Source organism: Aphelocoma coerulescens, chromosome 34, assembly GCF_041296385.1.
Source record: "Aphelocoma coerulescens isolate FSJ_1873_10779 chromosome 34, UR_Acoe_1.0, whole genome shotgun sequence".
Taxonomy (NCBI): domain Eukaryota; kingdom Metazoa; phylum Chordata; class Aves; order Passeriformes; family Corvidae; genus Aphelocoma; species Aphelocoma coerulescens.
The window spans coordinates 560,678-575,379 of NC_091045.1; the positions used below are offsets into that span (position 1 = coordinate 560,678).

General features: G+C 69.2%; 1 protein-coding gene across 1 annotated transcript in view; it reads left to right on the top strand.

The window, feature by feature from the left end:
- The window catches only part of RYR1 (ryanodine receptor 1), a 59,386-nt gene that overhangs the window by 42,164 nt on the left and 2,520 nt on the right, over positions 1 to 14,702 (top strand). Inside the window, 29 exon segments of the mRNA XM_068998297.1 lie at positions 246 to 333; positions 409 to 501; positions 1,491 to 1,505; positions 2,616 to 2,786; positions 3,119 to 3,178; positions 3,732 to 3,866; positions 3,937 to 4,049; positions 4,500 to 4,596; positions 4,712 to 4,818; positions 5,239 to 5,290; positions 5,695 to 5,775; positions 5,899 to 5,998; positions 6,477 to 6,556; positions 7,009 to 7,085; positions 7,781 to 7,854; positions 8,341 to 8,358; positions 9,407 to 9,487; positions 10,142 to 10,230; positions 10,342 to 10,470; positions 10,736 to 10,840; positions 10,959 to 11,040; positions 11,344 to 12,378; positions 12,423 to 12,567; positions 12,569 to 12,653; positions 13,035 to 13,102; positions 13,204 to 13,372; positions 13,503 to 13,589; positions 14,084 to 14,317; positions 14,393 to 14,523. Of these exon segments, the coding sequence (XP_068854398.1) occupies positions 246 to 333; positions 409 to 501; positions 1,491 to 1,505; positions 2,616 to 2,786; positions 3,119 to 3,178; positions 3,732 to 3,866; positions 3,937 to 4,049; positions 4,500 to 4,596; positions 4,712 to 4,818; positions 5,239 to 5,290; positions 5,695 to 5,775; positions 5,899 to 5,998; positions 6,477 to 6,556; positions 7,009 to 7,085; positions 7,781 to 7,854; positions 8,341 to 8,358; positions 9,407 to 9,487; positions 10,142 to 10,230; positions 10,342 to 10,470; positions 10,736 to 10,840; positions 10,959 to 11,040; positions 11,344 to 12,378; positions 12,423 to 12,567; positions 12,569 to 12,653; positions 13,035 to 13,102; positions 13,204 to 13,372; positions 13,503 to 13,589; positions 14,084 to 14,317; positions 14,393 to 14,523 (3,801 nt within the window).

A 14,702-nucleotide genomic window follows, 5' to 3' on the forward strand; every position in this document is an offset into this window, starting at 1 on the left:
CTGACCCCTGGCACTGTCCCCTGACCCCCAGTGCTGTCCCCTGACCCCTGGCAGTGACCCCTGACCCCCGGTGCTGTCCCCTGACCCTCGGCGCTGTCCCCTGACCCCTGGCAGTGACCCCTGACCCCCGGCGCTGTTCCCTGACCCCCAGTGCTGTCCCCTGACCCCTGGCAGTGACCCCTGACCCCTGGCACTGTCCCCTGACCCCCGGCGCTGTCCCCTGACCCCCAGCGCTGTCCCCGCAGGGCCAAGTGGCTGACGGAGCCCAACGAGGACGCGGAGGAGCTTTTCCGCATGGTGGGCGAGGTCTTCATCTACTGGTCCAAGTCCCACGTGAGTGGGGGGTCCCAGGGGGCGCCAGGGGGGCCTTTGGAGGGTCCCTCACCCCTCTCCGTGTCCCCCCCGCAGAACTTCAAGCGCGAGGAGCAGAACTTCGTGGTGCAGAACGAGATCAACAACATGTCCTTCCTGACGGCCGACAGCAAGAGCAAGATGGCCAAGGTGGGGGCGGGGGGACCCAGACTGCCCCTCCCCCCGCCCGGCACCCCCTGCGCCCCCACCCCACCCCCGGGACCTTGATTCACCCCGAACCCGCCTTGGACCCCCAACTCACCCCAAACCCCCACCTTGGACCCTCAGTTCACCCCAAAACCCACCTGGTGTGCCCCAAAACCTCAGCCCCAGGGGTCTCCATGTCACCCAACTCTCCCAGTACCCCAAAACCACCCCAAGATCCCCCTGGGGCCCTCAATCCCACCCCAAACCCCACCCTGGTACCCCAAAACCACCCCAAAATCCACCTGGGTCCCCCAGTCCCACCCCAAAACCCACCCAGGACCCCAAACCCACCCAACCCCAGGTGTTTCCATCCCACCCAACCCCCTGGTGCCCCCCAATTCCCCCATTTCCCCCCTCCTGCTGCCCCCCAGCCCCGTTCCCAGCCCGAATCCCCGTCCCCGTGTCCCTGACCGTGTCCGCGGGTCCCTGATGGTGTCCCCCTGTCCCTGATGGTGTCCCCCTGTCCCTGACGCTGTCCCCGTGTCCCTAACGCTGTCCCCGTGTCCCTGACAATGTCCCCCTGTCCCTGACGGTGTCCCCCTGTCCCTGACGGTGTCCCCATGTCCCTGACAATGTCCCCGTGTCCCTAACGCTGTCCCCGTGTCCCTGACAATGTCCCCATGTCCCTGGCGATGTCCCCGTGTCCCTAACGCTGTCCCCATGTCCCTGACAATGTCCCCATGTCCCTAACGGTGTCCCCGTGTCCCTGACGGTGTCCCCATGTCCCTGACGGTGTCCCCGTGTCCCTAACGGTGTCCCCGTGTCCCTGACGGTGTCCCCGTGTCCCTAACAATGTCCCCATGTCCCTAACGGTGTCCCCGTGTCCCTAACGCTGTCCCCATGTCCCTGACGGTGTCCCCATGTCCCTAACGGTGTCCCCATGTCCCTAACGCTGTCTCTTCTCTCCCCTCGGCTGCGGGTGCTGCTCCCAGTCTGGAGATGGCCAGGTTAGCGGGGAGGGGGCTGGGAGGGACCCCTCAGAGGGGTCACCATGGCCGGGACCCCCAAAACCCCTGCAGGGTCCTGTTCTGTGGGGCCACCACAGCTGGGACCCCCAGGACCCCTCTATGGGGTGACCTTGGCTGGGACCCCCAGGACCTGTCCTTCTGTCCTCGTGGGGTCATTGCTGTCCCCATTTGGTGCCGTGGGGGTGGCACAGATGATGTCCCCACACCACGGGGTCCCTGCTGTCCCTGGCATTGTGGGGTCCCTGCTGACCCCGTGTCCCATCCCTGTCCCCACAGGGCGGTGGCTCGGAGCAGGAGCTGACCCCGTGTCCCATCCCTGTCCCCACAGGGCGGTGGCTCGGAGCAGGAGCTGACCCCGTGTCCCCGTCCCTGTCCCCACAGGGCAGTGGCTCGGAGCAGGAGCTGACCCTGTGTCCCCATCCCTGTCCCCACAGGGCGGTGGCTCGGAGCAGGAGCTGACCCCGTGTCCCATCCCTGTCCCCGCAGGGCGGTGGCTCGGAGCAGGAGCTGACCCTGTGTCCCATCCCTGTCCCCATAGGGCAGTGGCTCGGAGCAGGAGCTGACCCTGTGTCCCCATCCCTGTCCCCACAGGGCGGTGGCTCGGAGCAGGAGCTGACCCTGTGTCCCATCCCTGTCCCCACAGGGCGGTGGCTCGGAGCAGGAGCTGACCCCGTGTCCCATCCCTGTCCCCATAGGGCGGTGGCTCGGAGCAGGAGCTGACCCCGTGTCCCCATCCCTGTCCCCGCAGGGCGGTGGCTCGGAGCAGGAGCTGACCCCGTGTCCCCATCCCTGTCCCCACAGGGCGGTGGCTCGGAGCAGGATCTGACCCTGTGTCCCCATCCCTGTCCCCACAGGGCGGTGGCTCAGGGCGGTGGCTCGGAGCAGGAGCTGACCCTGTGTCCCATCCCTGTCCCCGCAGGGCGGTGGCTCGGAGCAGGAGCTGACCCTGTGTCCCCATCCCTGTCCCCACAGGGCGGTGGCTCAGGGCGGTGGCTCGGAGCAGGAGCTGACCCCGTGTCCTGTCCCTGTCCCCACAGGGCGGTGGCTCGGAGCAGGAGCTGACCCCGTGTCCCATCCCTGTCCCCACAGGGCGGTGGCTCGGAGCAGGAGCGCTCCAAGAAGCGGCGCCGCGGGGACCGGTACTCGGTGCACACCTCGCTCATCGTGGCCACGCTCAAGAAGATGCTGCCCATCGGCCTCAACATGTGCTCGCCCGCTGACCAGGAGCTCATCGCGCTGGCCAAGGGCCGCTACGCCCTGGTGGGTGCCCGGGGACACCCTGGGGACACCCCTGGGGACACCCTGGGGACACCCCTGCGACCCCCAGATGTCCCCTGGGCTGAGGGACAAACCCAGACAAACCCCTGGTGGGTGGCTGGGGACACCTGGGGACCCCAACACCCCCTGGAACACAACCCCAGGGTCTGGGGACACCCCCGTGGGTTTGGGGACCCCACTCCCCTGGGTTTGGGGACACCCCCATGGGTTTGGGGACACCCCCGTGGGTTTGGGGACCCCACCCCCATGGGTTTGGGGACACCCCCATGGGTTTGGGGACCCCCCTGAAGTGTCCCCTGTGTCCCCCCCTGCAGAAGGACACGGACGAGGAGGTTCGGGAGTTCCTGCACAACAACCTGCACCTGCAGGACAAGGTGAGCTTGCCCGGCCCTGGTGTCACCTGTGTCCCCAGTGTCACTGTGTCCCCAATGTCACTGTGTCTGCAATGTCACTGTGTCCCCAATGTCACTGTGCCCCCAATGTCACCGTGTCCCCAATGTCGCTGCATCCCCAGGGTCACCTGTGTCCCCAATGTCACCTGTGCCCCCAGTGTCACTGTGTCCCCAATGTCACTGTGTCCCCAATGTCACTGTGTCTGCAATGTCACTGTGTCTGCAATGTCATTTGTGTCCCCAATGTCACTGAGTCCCCAGTGTCACTGCATCCCCAGGGTCACCTCTGTCCCCAGTGTCACTGTGTCCCCAATGTCACCTCTGTCCCCAGTGTCAGTGTCCCCAATGTCACTGAGTCCCCAGTGTCACTGCATCCCCAGGGTCACCTCTGTCCCCAATGTCACCTCTGTCCCCAGTGTCACCCACCTGTGTCTCCCCTTGCCCATGTCCGCAGTGATGTCCCCAGGTGGAGAACACGGGCTCGGCGCGCTGGCAGATGGCCCCGTGTCCCCAGTGATGTCCCCAATGTCCCCAGGTGGAGAACACGGGCTCGGCGCGCTGGCAGATGGCCCTGGTGCGCCAGGCCGGGCGGGACGAGGACCCCGACAGCCCCGAGCAGGTCGTGCGCAGGGTGCAGGAGGTGTCGGCCGTGCTCTACCACCTGGAGCAGGTACGGGGGGCTCGGGGCGCCCAGGGGGCTTTCGGGGTGCCCGGGTGACCCCCGGGTGCCCCCCGTGCAGACGGAGCACCCCTACAAGTCCAAGAAGGCCGTGTGGCACAAGCTCCTGTCCAAGCAGCGCCGCCGCGCCGTGGTCGCCTGCTTCCGCATGACCCCCCTGTACAACCTGCCCAGGTGGGCTCGGGGGGCACTGGGGGCACTGGGAGGGCACTGGGAGGGTACTGGGGGGACACTGGGAGTGGCGGTGACAGCCCTGAGACCCCCCCAGGGAAACTGGGAGTTGCAGGGGGTGACGGGGAGTGTCCTTGGAGGTGTTTCAGCCCCGCCGGGTGACAGCCGGGACCCCCGGGTGACAGCTGGGACCCCTGGGTGACAGCCAGGACCCCTGGGTGACAGCTGGGACCCCCGGGTGACAGCCGGGACCCCCGGGTGACAGCCAGGACCCCCGGGTGCCCGCGGTGACCCCCGAGTGACAGCTGGGACCCCCGGGTGACAGCCAGGACCCCCGGGTGACAGCTGGGACCCCCGGGTGACAGCCGGGACCCCCGGGTGCCCGCGGTGACCCCCGAGTGACAGCTGGGACCCCCGGGTGCCCGCGGTGACCCCCCTGTCCCCCGTGCCCAGGCACCGCGCCTGTAACATGTTCCTGGAGTCCTACCGGCTCTCGTGGCTGGGCCGGGAGCAGCCGCCCTTCGAGGACCGGATGATCGACGACCTCTCGGTGAGCCCCGGCCCCGCCCGGGCTTTGGGGACCCCCCCGGGGTGTGGGGACACCCTCCAGGGTGTGGGGACACCCCAGAGAGCCGCCCCTGAGCCGGGTGGGGTTTTGGGGACAGAAATCGGGGCGCGAGGAGGAGGAGGAGGAGGAAGAGGCGGAGGCGCGGCCGGACCCCCTGCACCAGCTGATCCTGCACTTCAGCCGCACCGCCCTCACCGAGCAGAGGTGACCCCAAACCCCCCGGGACCCCAAACCCCCCGGGGGTGGGATCCATAAACCCCAAATCCCGCTGGGGGGACCCTGAATACCCAAATCCCACCAGGGACCCCACATCCCACCGGGGGAACCCAAAACACATCAGGAGGGACCCCAGAACCCCAAATCCCAGCGGGAGGACCCCATAACAGACAGTGTGGGACCCAGAAACCCCAAATCCCACCGGGGGGACCCCAAACCCCAAAACCCCCCAGAGGAGACCCCAAATCCCACTGGGGGGACCCCGAAACCTGGGACGGGCCCCAAAGCCTGGGTTGGCACCTCAGGGTGGGGGGAGCTCAGGTCCCCCCAGGGTCACCTGCGTCCCCTTCTGGGGGGTCCAGGATGTCCCCACCCCCCAACCCGTGTCCCCCTCCCCAAATCCCGCAGCCACCTGGAGCAGGATCACCTGTACATGGCCTACGCCGGGATCATGGCCAAGGTGGGGGCACCCCCGGGACCCCAGAGCCGGGGGGGCCCAAGGGTTGGGGGTTGGGGGTCCCTGAGGTCATTGTGGGGGTGGGGTCACCAGGGACATCAGGGGGGAACCAGAGATTGAGGGGCCCCTGGGGCTGGGAGGGGTCCCCAAAACTGGGGAGATCCCCGGGGGGGGGGTGGGGGGGCAGGGATTTGGGGGTCCCCAAAGATTGGGGTGATCGCAGGGGCGTCTGGAGGTCCCCAGGGATTTTGGGGGGTTCACAGGGGCTGAGGGGGGTTCAGGGATGGGGATGGGGAGGGGTTCCCCCGGGTATTTTGGGAATCCCCAGGGATTTTGGGGCTCCCCAGGCTGGTTCGGGGGGGGGTCCTAATTTGAGGACCCCCCTCCTTTTCCTCCCCTTCCCCCAGAGCTGCCACATAGAGGACGGGGAAGAGGAAGAGAAGGAGGAAGAGGAGAAGGAAGAGGAAGAAGCCGAGGACTCGTTCGAGGTGGGGGGGACCCCAAAACCGCCTGAGCCCGGTGTCCCCCCCTGACCCCGGTGACCCCCCATGTCCCCTGTGACCCCCCCTGACCCCCGTGACCCCCCGTGTCCCCCCGTGTCCCCGTCCCAGGAGAAGGAGATGGAGAAGCAGAAGCTGCTGTCGCAGCAGGCGCGGCTGCACACGCGGGGGGCGGCCGAGATGGTGCTGCAGATGATCAGCGCCTGCAAGGGTGAGACCCCCGGAGACCCCCGAGTGACCCCCCTGAGTGACCCCCCTGAGCCCCCGAGTGACCCCCCTGAGACCCCCGAGTGACCCCCCCTGAGACCCCCGAGTGACCCCCCTGAGTGACCCCCTGAGCCCCCGAGTGACCCCTCTGAGACCCCCCTGAGACCCCCCTGAGCCCCCTGAGCTCCCGAGTGACCCCCCCTGAGTGATCCCCCTGAGTGACCCCCCTGAGACCCCTGACCCCCCCAGCCCCTGCCCAAGGGTCCTGGTTATCGGGGAGTGGGGGGAGATGGGGTGACACACGTATGACACGTGACACATGTGACCCCGGTGTGACCCTGGTGTGACCCTGGTGTGACCCTGGTGTGACCCCGCTGTGGCCTCGCTGTGGCCCTGGTGTGACCTCGCTGTGGCCCCGCTGTGGCCCCGCTGTGGCCTCGCTGTGGCCTGGTGTGACCCCGCTGTGGCCCTGCTGTCCCCAGGTGAGCGGGGGGCCATGGTCTCCTCCACCCTCAAGTTGGGCATCTCCATCCTCAACGGGGGCAACGCTGACGTGCAGCAGGTGCGGCCCCCCTGTGTCCCCTGTGTCCCCTGTGGGGTCACGGGTGTCCCCCTGTGTCCCCTCTGTCCCCCTGTGTCCCCTGTGGGTCACGGGTGTCCCCCTGTGTCCCCTCTGTCCCCCTGTGTCCCCTGTGGGGTCACGGGTGTCCCCCTGTGTCCCCTCTGTCCCCCTGTGTCCCCTGTGGGGTCACGGGTGTCCCCCTGTGTCCCCTCTGTCCCCCTGTGTCCCCTGTGGGGTCACGGGTGTCCCCCTGTGTCCCCTCTGTCCCCCTGTGTCCCCTGTGGGTCACGGGTGTCCCCTGTGTCCCCTGTGGGGTCACGGGTGTCCTCCTGTGTCCCCTCTGTCCCCCTGTGTCCCCTGTGGGTCACGGGTGTCCCCCCCTGTGTCCCCTGTGTCCCCTGTGGGTCACGGGTGTCCCCTGTGTCCCCACGTGTGCCCCGTGCCCCCCACAGAAGATGCTGGAGTACCTCAAATCCAAGCGTGAGGTCGGCTTCTTCCAGAGCGTCCAGGCCCTGATGCAAACCTGCAGGTACCGAGATTGGGGTCCCCCGGGGGCCTGTGGGGTGCCCCGGGGTGCTGTGGGGTCCCTGGGGTGCAGTGGGGTCCCCCGGGGTGCAGTGGGGTCCCTGGGGTGCTGTGGGGTGCCCCCGGGGTGCTGTGGGGTGCCTGGGGTGCTGTGGGGTGCCCCCGGGGTGCTGTGGGGTGCCCGGGAGCAGCAGGGACCCCCGGGGTGCAGTGGGGTCCCTGGGGTGCTGTGGGGTGCCCGGGAGCAGCAGGGACCCCCGGGGTGCAGTGGGGTTCCCCCGGGGTGCTGTGGGGTCCCCGGGGTGCTGTGGGGTCCCCAGGAGCAGCAGGCACCCCCGGGGTGCTGTGGGGTGCCCCAGGGTGCTGTGGGGTCCCCGGGGTGCTGTGGGGTTCCCCCGGGGTGCTGTGGGGTCCCCGGGGTGCTGTGGGGTCCCCAGGAGCAGCAGGCACCCCCGGGGTGCTGTGGGGGTCCCCGGGGTGCTGTGGGGTCCCCGGGAGCAGCAGGCACCCCCGGGGTGCTGTGGGGGTCCCCGGGGTGCTGTGGGGTCCCCAGGAGCAGCAGGCACCCCCGGGGTGCTGTGGGGTGCCCCAGGGTGCTGTGGGGTTCCCCCGGGGTGCTGTGGGGGTCCCCGGGGTGCTGTGGGGTCCCCGGGAGCAGCAGGCACCCCCGGGGGCTGTCCCTGACCCCGTTCCCCGCAGCGTGCTGGACCTGAACGCCTTCGAGCGGCAGAACAAGGCCGAGGGGCTGGGCATGGTCACCGAGGAGGGGACGAGTGAGTGGGGGGCCGGGGCCCCCCGGGACCCCCGCGGGGAGGGGGGGGTGGGACTGAGGGGGAGGGCCCGTTCTGCACCCCGAAAGCCCCGCGCTGCTGCCCCCGTGCCCCTGCTGTGATCCCTGACCCAGAGACCCCCCAAAATCTAATGCCCCTCCACCCCAATGCCCCCCGAACCCTAATGCACCCCCGGCTCTCCCCTAATGCCCCCCCAAACCCCAACTGCCCCCAATTCCTCTCCAATCCCCCCAAACCCCTAATGCCCCCCAAAATCCTGCTGAACCTCCCCAAAATCCTAATCCCCTCCCTCCAACACCCCTCCAACCCTAATGCCCCCCAAAGTCTAATGTCCCCCCCATCCCAATTCCCCCCGAATCCCCAGTTCCTCCCCCGGATCCCGAATCCCCCCTGGATCCCCACTCCCAGCCCCACTCCCAGACCCCCCCCCGCTCACTGTCTCTTCTCTCCCCCCGGCTCCGCTGGCAGTCATCAGCCGGGAGAACGGTAAATACGGGGGGCTCGGGGGGCTCGGGGAGCTCCAGGGGGGCTCTGAGGGGCTCGGGGGGCTCCAGGGGGGCTCAGGGGGGCTCAGGGGGGCTATGAGGGGCTCGGGGGGCTGCAGGGGGGCTCAGAGGACTCTGAGGGGCTCGGGGGGCTCAGGGGGCTCTGAGGGGCTCGGGGGGCTACAGGGGGGCTCTGAGGGGCTTGGGGGGCTGCAGGGGGGCTCAGAGGGCTCTGAGGGGCTCGGGGGGCTGCAGGGGGCTCCAGGGCCGGGGGGGTGCCCATAGCAGGGCTGTGGGGGGGCTATAGGGGCCTGGGGGGGCTGCAGGGGGGCCATAGGGGAGCTGGGCTGTGCAGGGTTATGGGGCTGGGGGTCCCAGGGGCCGTGGGGGGTTCGGGATGGGGGCTATAGGGGATTACAGGGGCCATGGGGGCCACAGGGGGGCTGTGGGGTACGGGGGGACCGGGCTGGGGGTCTGTAGGGGTGTCGGGGGCTGTAGGGGGGACAGGGTTGGGGTCCCACAGGGGTCAGGGCTCACTGAAGGCTCCGTGGGGCTGGGGGGGGGGCAGGAGGAGGGTGGCCTGTCCCCGTGTCCCCGCTTGTCCCCGCTTGTGTCCCCTCCCCCTGCTAACCCCCTGCCACCCCAACGTCCCCACCGTCACCCTGCTTGTCCCCGTGCCACCCCAGCATCCCCTGTGGTGCCCCCACTGCCACCCTGCTCGTCCCCGTGCCACTCTGTGGTGTCCCCGTGCCACCCTGGGGTGTCCCTGTGCCACTCTGTGGTGTCCCCGTGCCACCTCAGATTGTCCCTGTGCCACTCTATGGCGTCCCTGTGCCAGCCTGGGGTGTCCCCGTGCCACCCCGGGGTGTCCCTGTGCCACTCTGTGGTGTGTCCTGGTGCCATCTCAGTGTGTCCCTGTCATGCCAGGGTGTCCCCGTGCCACTCTGTGGTGTCCCCGTGCCACTCTGTGGTGTCCCTGTGCCACTGGGGCGTGTCCCCGTGACCCCAGGTGACCCCGCTGTCCCCGTGTCCCCCCCGTGTCCCCCCAGGGGAGAAGGTGATGTCGGACGATGAATTCACCCAGGACCTGTTCCGGCTGCTGCAGCTGCTCTGCGAGGGCCACAACAACGGTGGGGACATGGGGGGGACACCTGGGGACATGGGGGACACCTGGGGATGGGGGGGACATCTGGGGACACGGGGGGACATCTGGGGACACGGGGGGACACCTGGGGACATGGGGGACACCTGGGGATATGGGGGGGACACCTGGGGATGGGGGGGACATCTGGGGACATGGGGGGACACCTGGGGACACAGGGGGACACCTGGGGACATGGGGGACACCTGGGGACACGGGGGGACACCTGGGGACATGGGGGACAGCTGGGGATATGGGGGGGACACCTGGGGACATGGGGGGACACCTGGGGACATGGGGGACAGCTGGGGACACGGGGGGACACCTGGGGACACGGGGGGACACATGGGGACATGGGGGACACATGGGGACATGGGGGGGACATCTGGGGACATGGGGGACACCTGGGGACACGGGGGGACACCTGGGGACACGGGGGGACAGCTGGGGACACGGGGGGACACCTGGGGACACGGCTCAGACACGGCTCAGGGGATTCTGTGTGGGGAGGAGGGGCTTGGGGGTCCCTGGGGCAGGAGGGGCCAGGGAAAGGGGGGTGACATGGGGAGGAGGGGACACAGGGGGACACGAGGGGACCCAGGTGACACCGAGGTGACCCCGGGGGTGTCCCTGTCCCCCCCAGACTTCCAGAACTACCTGCGGACGCAGACGGGGAACACGACCACCATCAACATCATCATCTGCACCGTGGATTACCTGCTGCGCCTGCAGGTGACACCCCAGTAACCCCAGGAGCCAGCAGTGACTGCTGCTGGCCCCGTGGCCCCTCAATGTCCCCCCAATGTCCCCTCAATGTCCCCTCAATGTCCCCGCTGTCCCCAGGAGTCCATCAGTGACTTCTACTGGTACTACTCGGGCAAGGACGTCATCGACGAGCAGGGCAAGAGGAACTTCTCCAAGGCCATGGCTGTGGCCAAGCAGGTGTTCAACAGCCTCACCGAGTACATCCAGGTGAGACCCCAAACCCCCCTGGGACCCCCCAAACCCCCCTGGGGCCCCCCCAAACCCCCCTGGGACTCCCAAACCCCCCTGGGACCCCCTGAGCCCCCCATGGCTGTGGCCAAGCAGGTGTTCAACAGCCTCACCGAGCACATCCAGGTGAGACCCCGAATCCCCCTGGGACCCCCAAATGCCCCCAAACCTCCCCAGTGCTCCCAGTGTCCCCGGTGCCCCGGGGGCTCTCGGGGGTCCCTCCCAGTGTGCCGGTGTCCCCCAGGGCCCCTGTACTGGGAACCAGCAGAGCCTGGCCCACAGCCGCCTCTGGGACGCCGTCGTCGGCTTCCTGCACGTCTTTGCACACATGATGAAGAAGCTGGCTCAGGTGGGCACTGGGAGCACTGGGAGGGGACTGGTGGCACTGGGAAGATACTGGTTGGGGCACTAGGATGGCACTGGGGGTTACTGGGAGGTAACTGGGAGCTCTGGTGCCTCCTGCCCAGGACTCGTCCCAGCTGGGGCTGCTGAAGGAGCTGCTGGACCTGCAGAAGGACATGGTGGTGATGCTGCTGTCCCTGCTCGAAGGTACCGGGGACCCCCCTGTCCCCAAGGGGTCCCTTGACCACCCAGGTGTCCCCTGATCCCAGGATGTCCCTTGACCACCCAGGATGTCCCTTGACCACCCGGGTGTCCCCTGATCCCAGGATGTCCCTTGACCACCCAGGATATCCCTTGACCACCCAGGATGTCCCTTGACCACCCGGGTGTCCCCTGATCCCAGGATGTCCCTTGACCACCCAGGATGTCCCTTGACCCCCGGGTGTCCCTGGGGCACCCCCGAGGCTCTGGGGACACCCGCCGACCTGTGACGGCGCCGTGTCCCCCCAGGGAACGTGGTGAACGGGACGATCGCGCGGCAGATGGTGGACATGCTGGTGGAGTCCTCCAGCAACGTCACCATGATCCTCAAGTTCTTCGACATGTTCCTGAAGCTGCGCGACATCGTCTCGTCCGACGCCTTCCGGCACTTCGTCACCGACCCGCGCGGGCTCATCTCCAAGAAGGACTTCCAGAAGGCCATGGACAGCCAGAAGCAGTACGAGCCCGACGAGATCCAGTTCCTGCTGTCGTGCTCCGAGGCCGACGAGAACGAGATGATCGACGTGGAGAGCTTCGCCCAGCGCTTCCAGGAGCCCGCGCGCGACATCGGCTTCAACGTGGCCGTGCTGCTGACCAACCTGTCCGAGCACGTCCCGCACGACCAGCGCCTCAAGACCTTCCTGGAGCAGGCCGAGAGCATCCTGGACTACTTCCGCCCGTTCCTGGGCCGCATCGAGATCATGGGCGCGGCGCGGCGCATCGAGCGCATCTACTTCGAGATCAGCGGCGCCAACAAGGCGCAGTGGGAGATGCCGCAGGTCAAGGAGTCCAAGCGCCAGTTCATCTTCGACGTGGTCAACGAGGGCGGCGAGGCCGAGAAGATGGAGCTCTTCGTCAACTTCTGCGAGGACACCATCTTCGAGATGCAGATCGCCTCGCGCATCTCCGAGGAGGAGGCGCCGCGCGACGAGGAGGAGGACGAGGACGAGGACCGGGAGGAAGAGGAGCCGGCCAGCGTGGAGGCGCCGGCGCCGGCGCTGCCGGGCCTGGGGCTGCTGCGGCGGCTGCTGGGGTCGCCCCAGACGTGGCGCCGCAGGATCCGGAGGCTGCGGAAGAAGTCGGGGCGGGAGCTGGCGTGGGAGGCGGGGGCGGGCGCGGGGCGCGTGGCCCTGGGGGGCGTGCTGGGGGGGCTGGGGGTGCTGGGGGCCGTGGGGCGCCTGGCCTGGAGCTCCCTGTTCGGGGGCGGGCTGGTGGAGGGGGCGCAGCGCCTGGGGGTCATCGAGGTGCTGGGCTCCATGCCCGACCCCACGCAGGACGCCGTGGGCGGCGGCGAGGCCGGCGCGGGGGACGAGCGGGGACCCCCGGAGCCGGAGCAGCCCCCCGAGGCGCAGCTGGAGGCGCCCCCGGCCGAGGGGGAGGAGGAGGAGGAGGAGCGGCGGGAGGCGAAGGCGGCGCCGGCGGGGCCGGGGGCGCGCAAGGACCCCCATTTCCGACTGGCGGCCCCCGACGCCCCGGGGGGGCTCGGGGACATCGGGGAGCCCCCCGGGGCTGAGCCCCCCACCCCCGAGGGGACCCCCATCCTGCGCAGGAAGATCGGGGTAAGGGGGCAGGGGGATCCGGGGGGCTCCAGGGGGGTTGGGGGGGGTCTGGGAGGGGCAGTGGCGTTTTGGGGGTCCCCGTGGGGGGAGTTTGGGGGTCTTTAGTGGGGGCGGGCCCCAGGGGGTCACTGTGAAGGGTGGGGCATGGAGGGGGTGAGATTTTGGGGGTTCATGGTTGGGGGATTTTGGGGGACGCGGGGGGAAGATTTTGGGGGTCCCTTTGAGGGGGGACGTCCCCAGGGATCCCCTGTGGGGGTGGGACACAGTGGGTGTCCCCAAACCCCTGATTCCCACCCCCCCCGTGCCTGAGGGGGAACTGGGGGGGGTCCAAGGGGATGAGCCCCCCCAGGCCCCCCCTCTGACCCCCCTTATCCCCCCCAGGAGGCGGTGGAGCAGGTGGGGGAGGGGCAGAAGGAGGAGGAGCCCCCGGCCGAGACCGAGAAAGCCGAGTAAGGGCGGGGAATTTGGGGGGGGTCCCAGCCCCCCTGGGCCCCGTGGCCGGGGCAGGGGTGTCCCCGAGCCCCCCACCCCAAGCCCGCTCTGTCCCCAGCACAGAGAACGGGGAGAAGGCCGGGGGTCCCGAGGGGGCCGAGGAGGGGCCGGAGCCCAGGGCCCCCCCGAAGCGGCGCAAGTCGGTGCCCAGGGAGCGCCGGGAGCCCCCGGCCGAGGGGGGCTTCGACTTCTGGGGAGAGCTGGAGGTCCAGAGGGTCAAGTTCCTGGTAAGGGGGGGCTTGGGGGTCTCCGGGGGAGTTTGGGGGGCCCTCGAGGCGATTTGGGGTGCTGGGAGGGGGTCCTGGGCTGGGCCCCCCCGAGGTGGGTGCTCAGGAGCATCCTGACCCCCCCCCCCAGAATTACCTGTCACGGAACTTCTACAACCTGCGGTTCCTGGCGCTGTTCCTGGCCTTCGCCATCAACTTCATCCTCCTCTTCTACAAGGTGGGGGGCTGGGGGGGCTGGGGGGTCCTGGGTTCCCACAGAGGTGGGGGGATGAGGTGGGGGCACATCAGACACCGCCCCCACCACTGGGACACCCACCGTGGAGGAGCGGGTTTGGGGACACCCCCATGTCCCCACAGAGGGACCCCCTCAGACCCCGGGTACCCCGCTGTGGGGGGGTTTGGGGGCACTTTGGACCCCCTCAGACCCCGGGTACCCCGCTGTGGGGGGGTTTGGGGGCACTTTGGACCCCCTCAGACCCCGGGTACCCCGCTGTGGGGGGGTTTGGGGGCACTTTGGACCCCCTCAGACCCCCGGTACCCCGCTGTGGGGGGGTTTGGAGGCACTTTGGACCCCCTCAGACCCCGGGTACCCCGCTGTGGGGGGTTTGGGGGCACTTCGGACCCCCTCAGACCCCCGGTACCCCGCTGTGGGGGGAGTTTGGGACCCCCCGGCCCCAGCGGGGGTCTCTCACCGTGTCCCTCTCCCCGCAGGTGTCCGAGCACCCCCCGGGCGCCCCGGAGGAGCCCGAGGGCTCGGGGGCGGCCCCGGAGGAGGACGGGGGCGTCCCGGGGGGCGCCGAGGCCGCGGGGGGGCTGGCGGAGGAGCCCGAGGTTTATTATTTCCTGGAGGAGAGCACGGGCTACATGGGCCCGGCGCTGCGGGGGCTGGCGCTGGCCCACACGCTGGTGGCCTTCCTCTGCATCATCGGCTACAACTGCCTCAAGGTGACCCCCCGGGACCCCCTGTGCGCGTGGCCCCCGAGCCCTGGGCCCCCCGGTGAGCCCCTGGCCTGTCCCCAGATCCCCCTGGTGATCTTCAAGCGCGAGAAGGAGGTGGCGCGGCGCCTCGAGTTCTCGGGGCTCTACATCACCGAGCAGCCCCCCGACGACGACGTCAAGGGCCAGTGGGACCGCCTGGTGCTCAACGCCCAGTACGGCACTGGGAGGGCACTGGGAGGGCACTGGGGAGTCACGGGAGGAGGGTTCAGGGCGTCCTGGGGGCATCTGAGGGGCTGGAAGGGAGGTTTGGGGGATTTAGGGAGCTCTGGGAGGTCTGAGAGAGGTTTCGAGGGGTCCCGGGGGGTCTGGTGGGACCAACTGTGACCCCCTG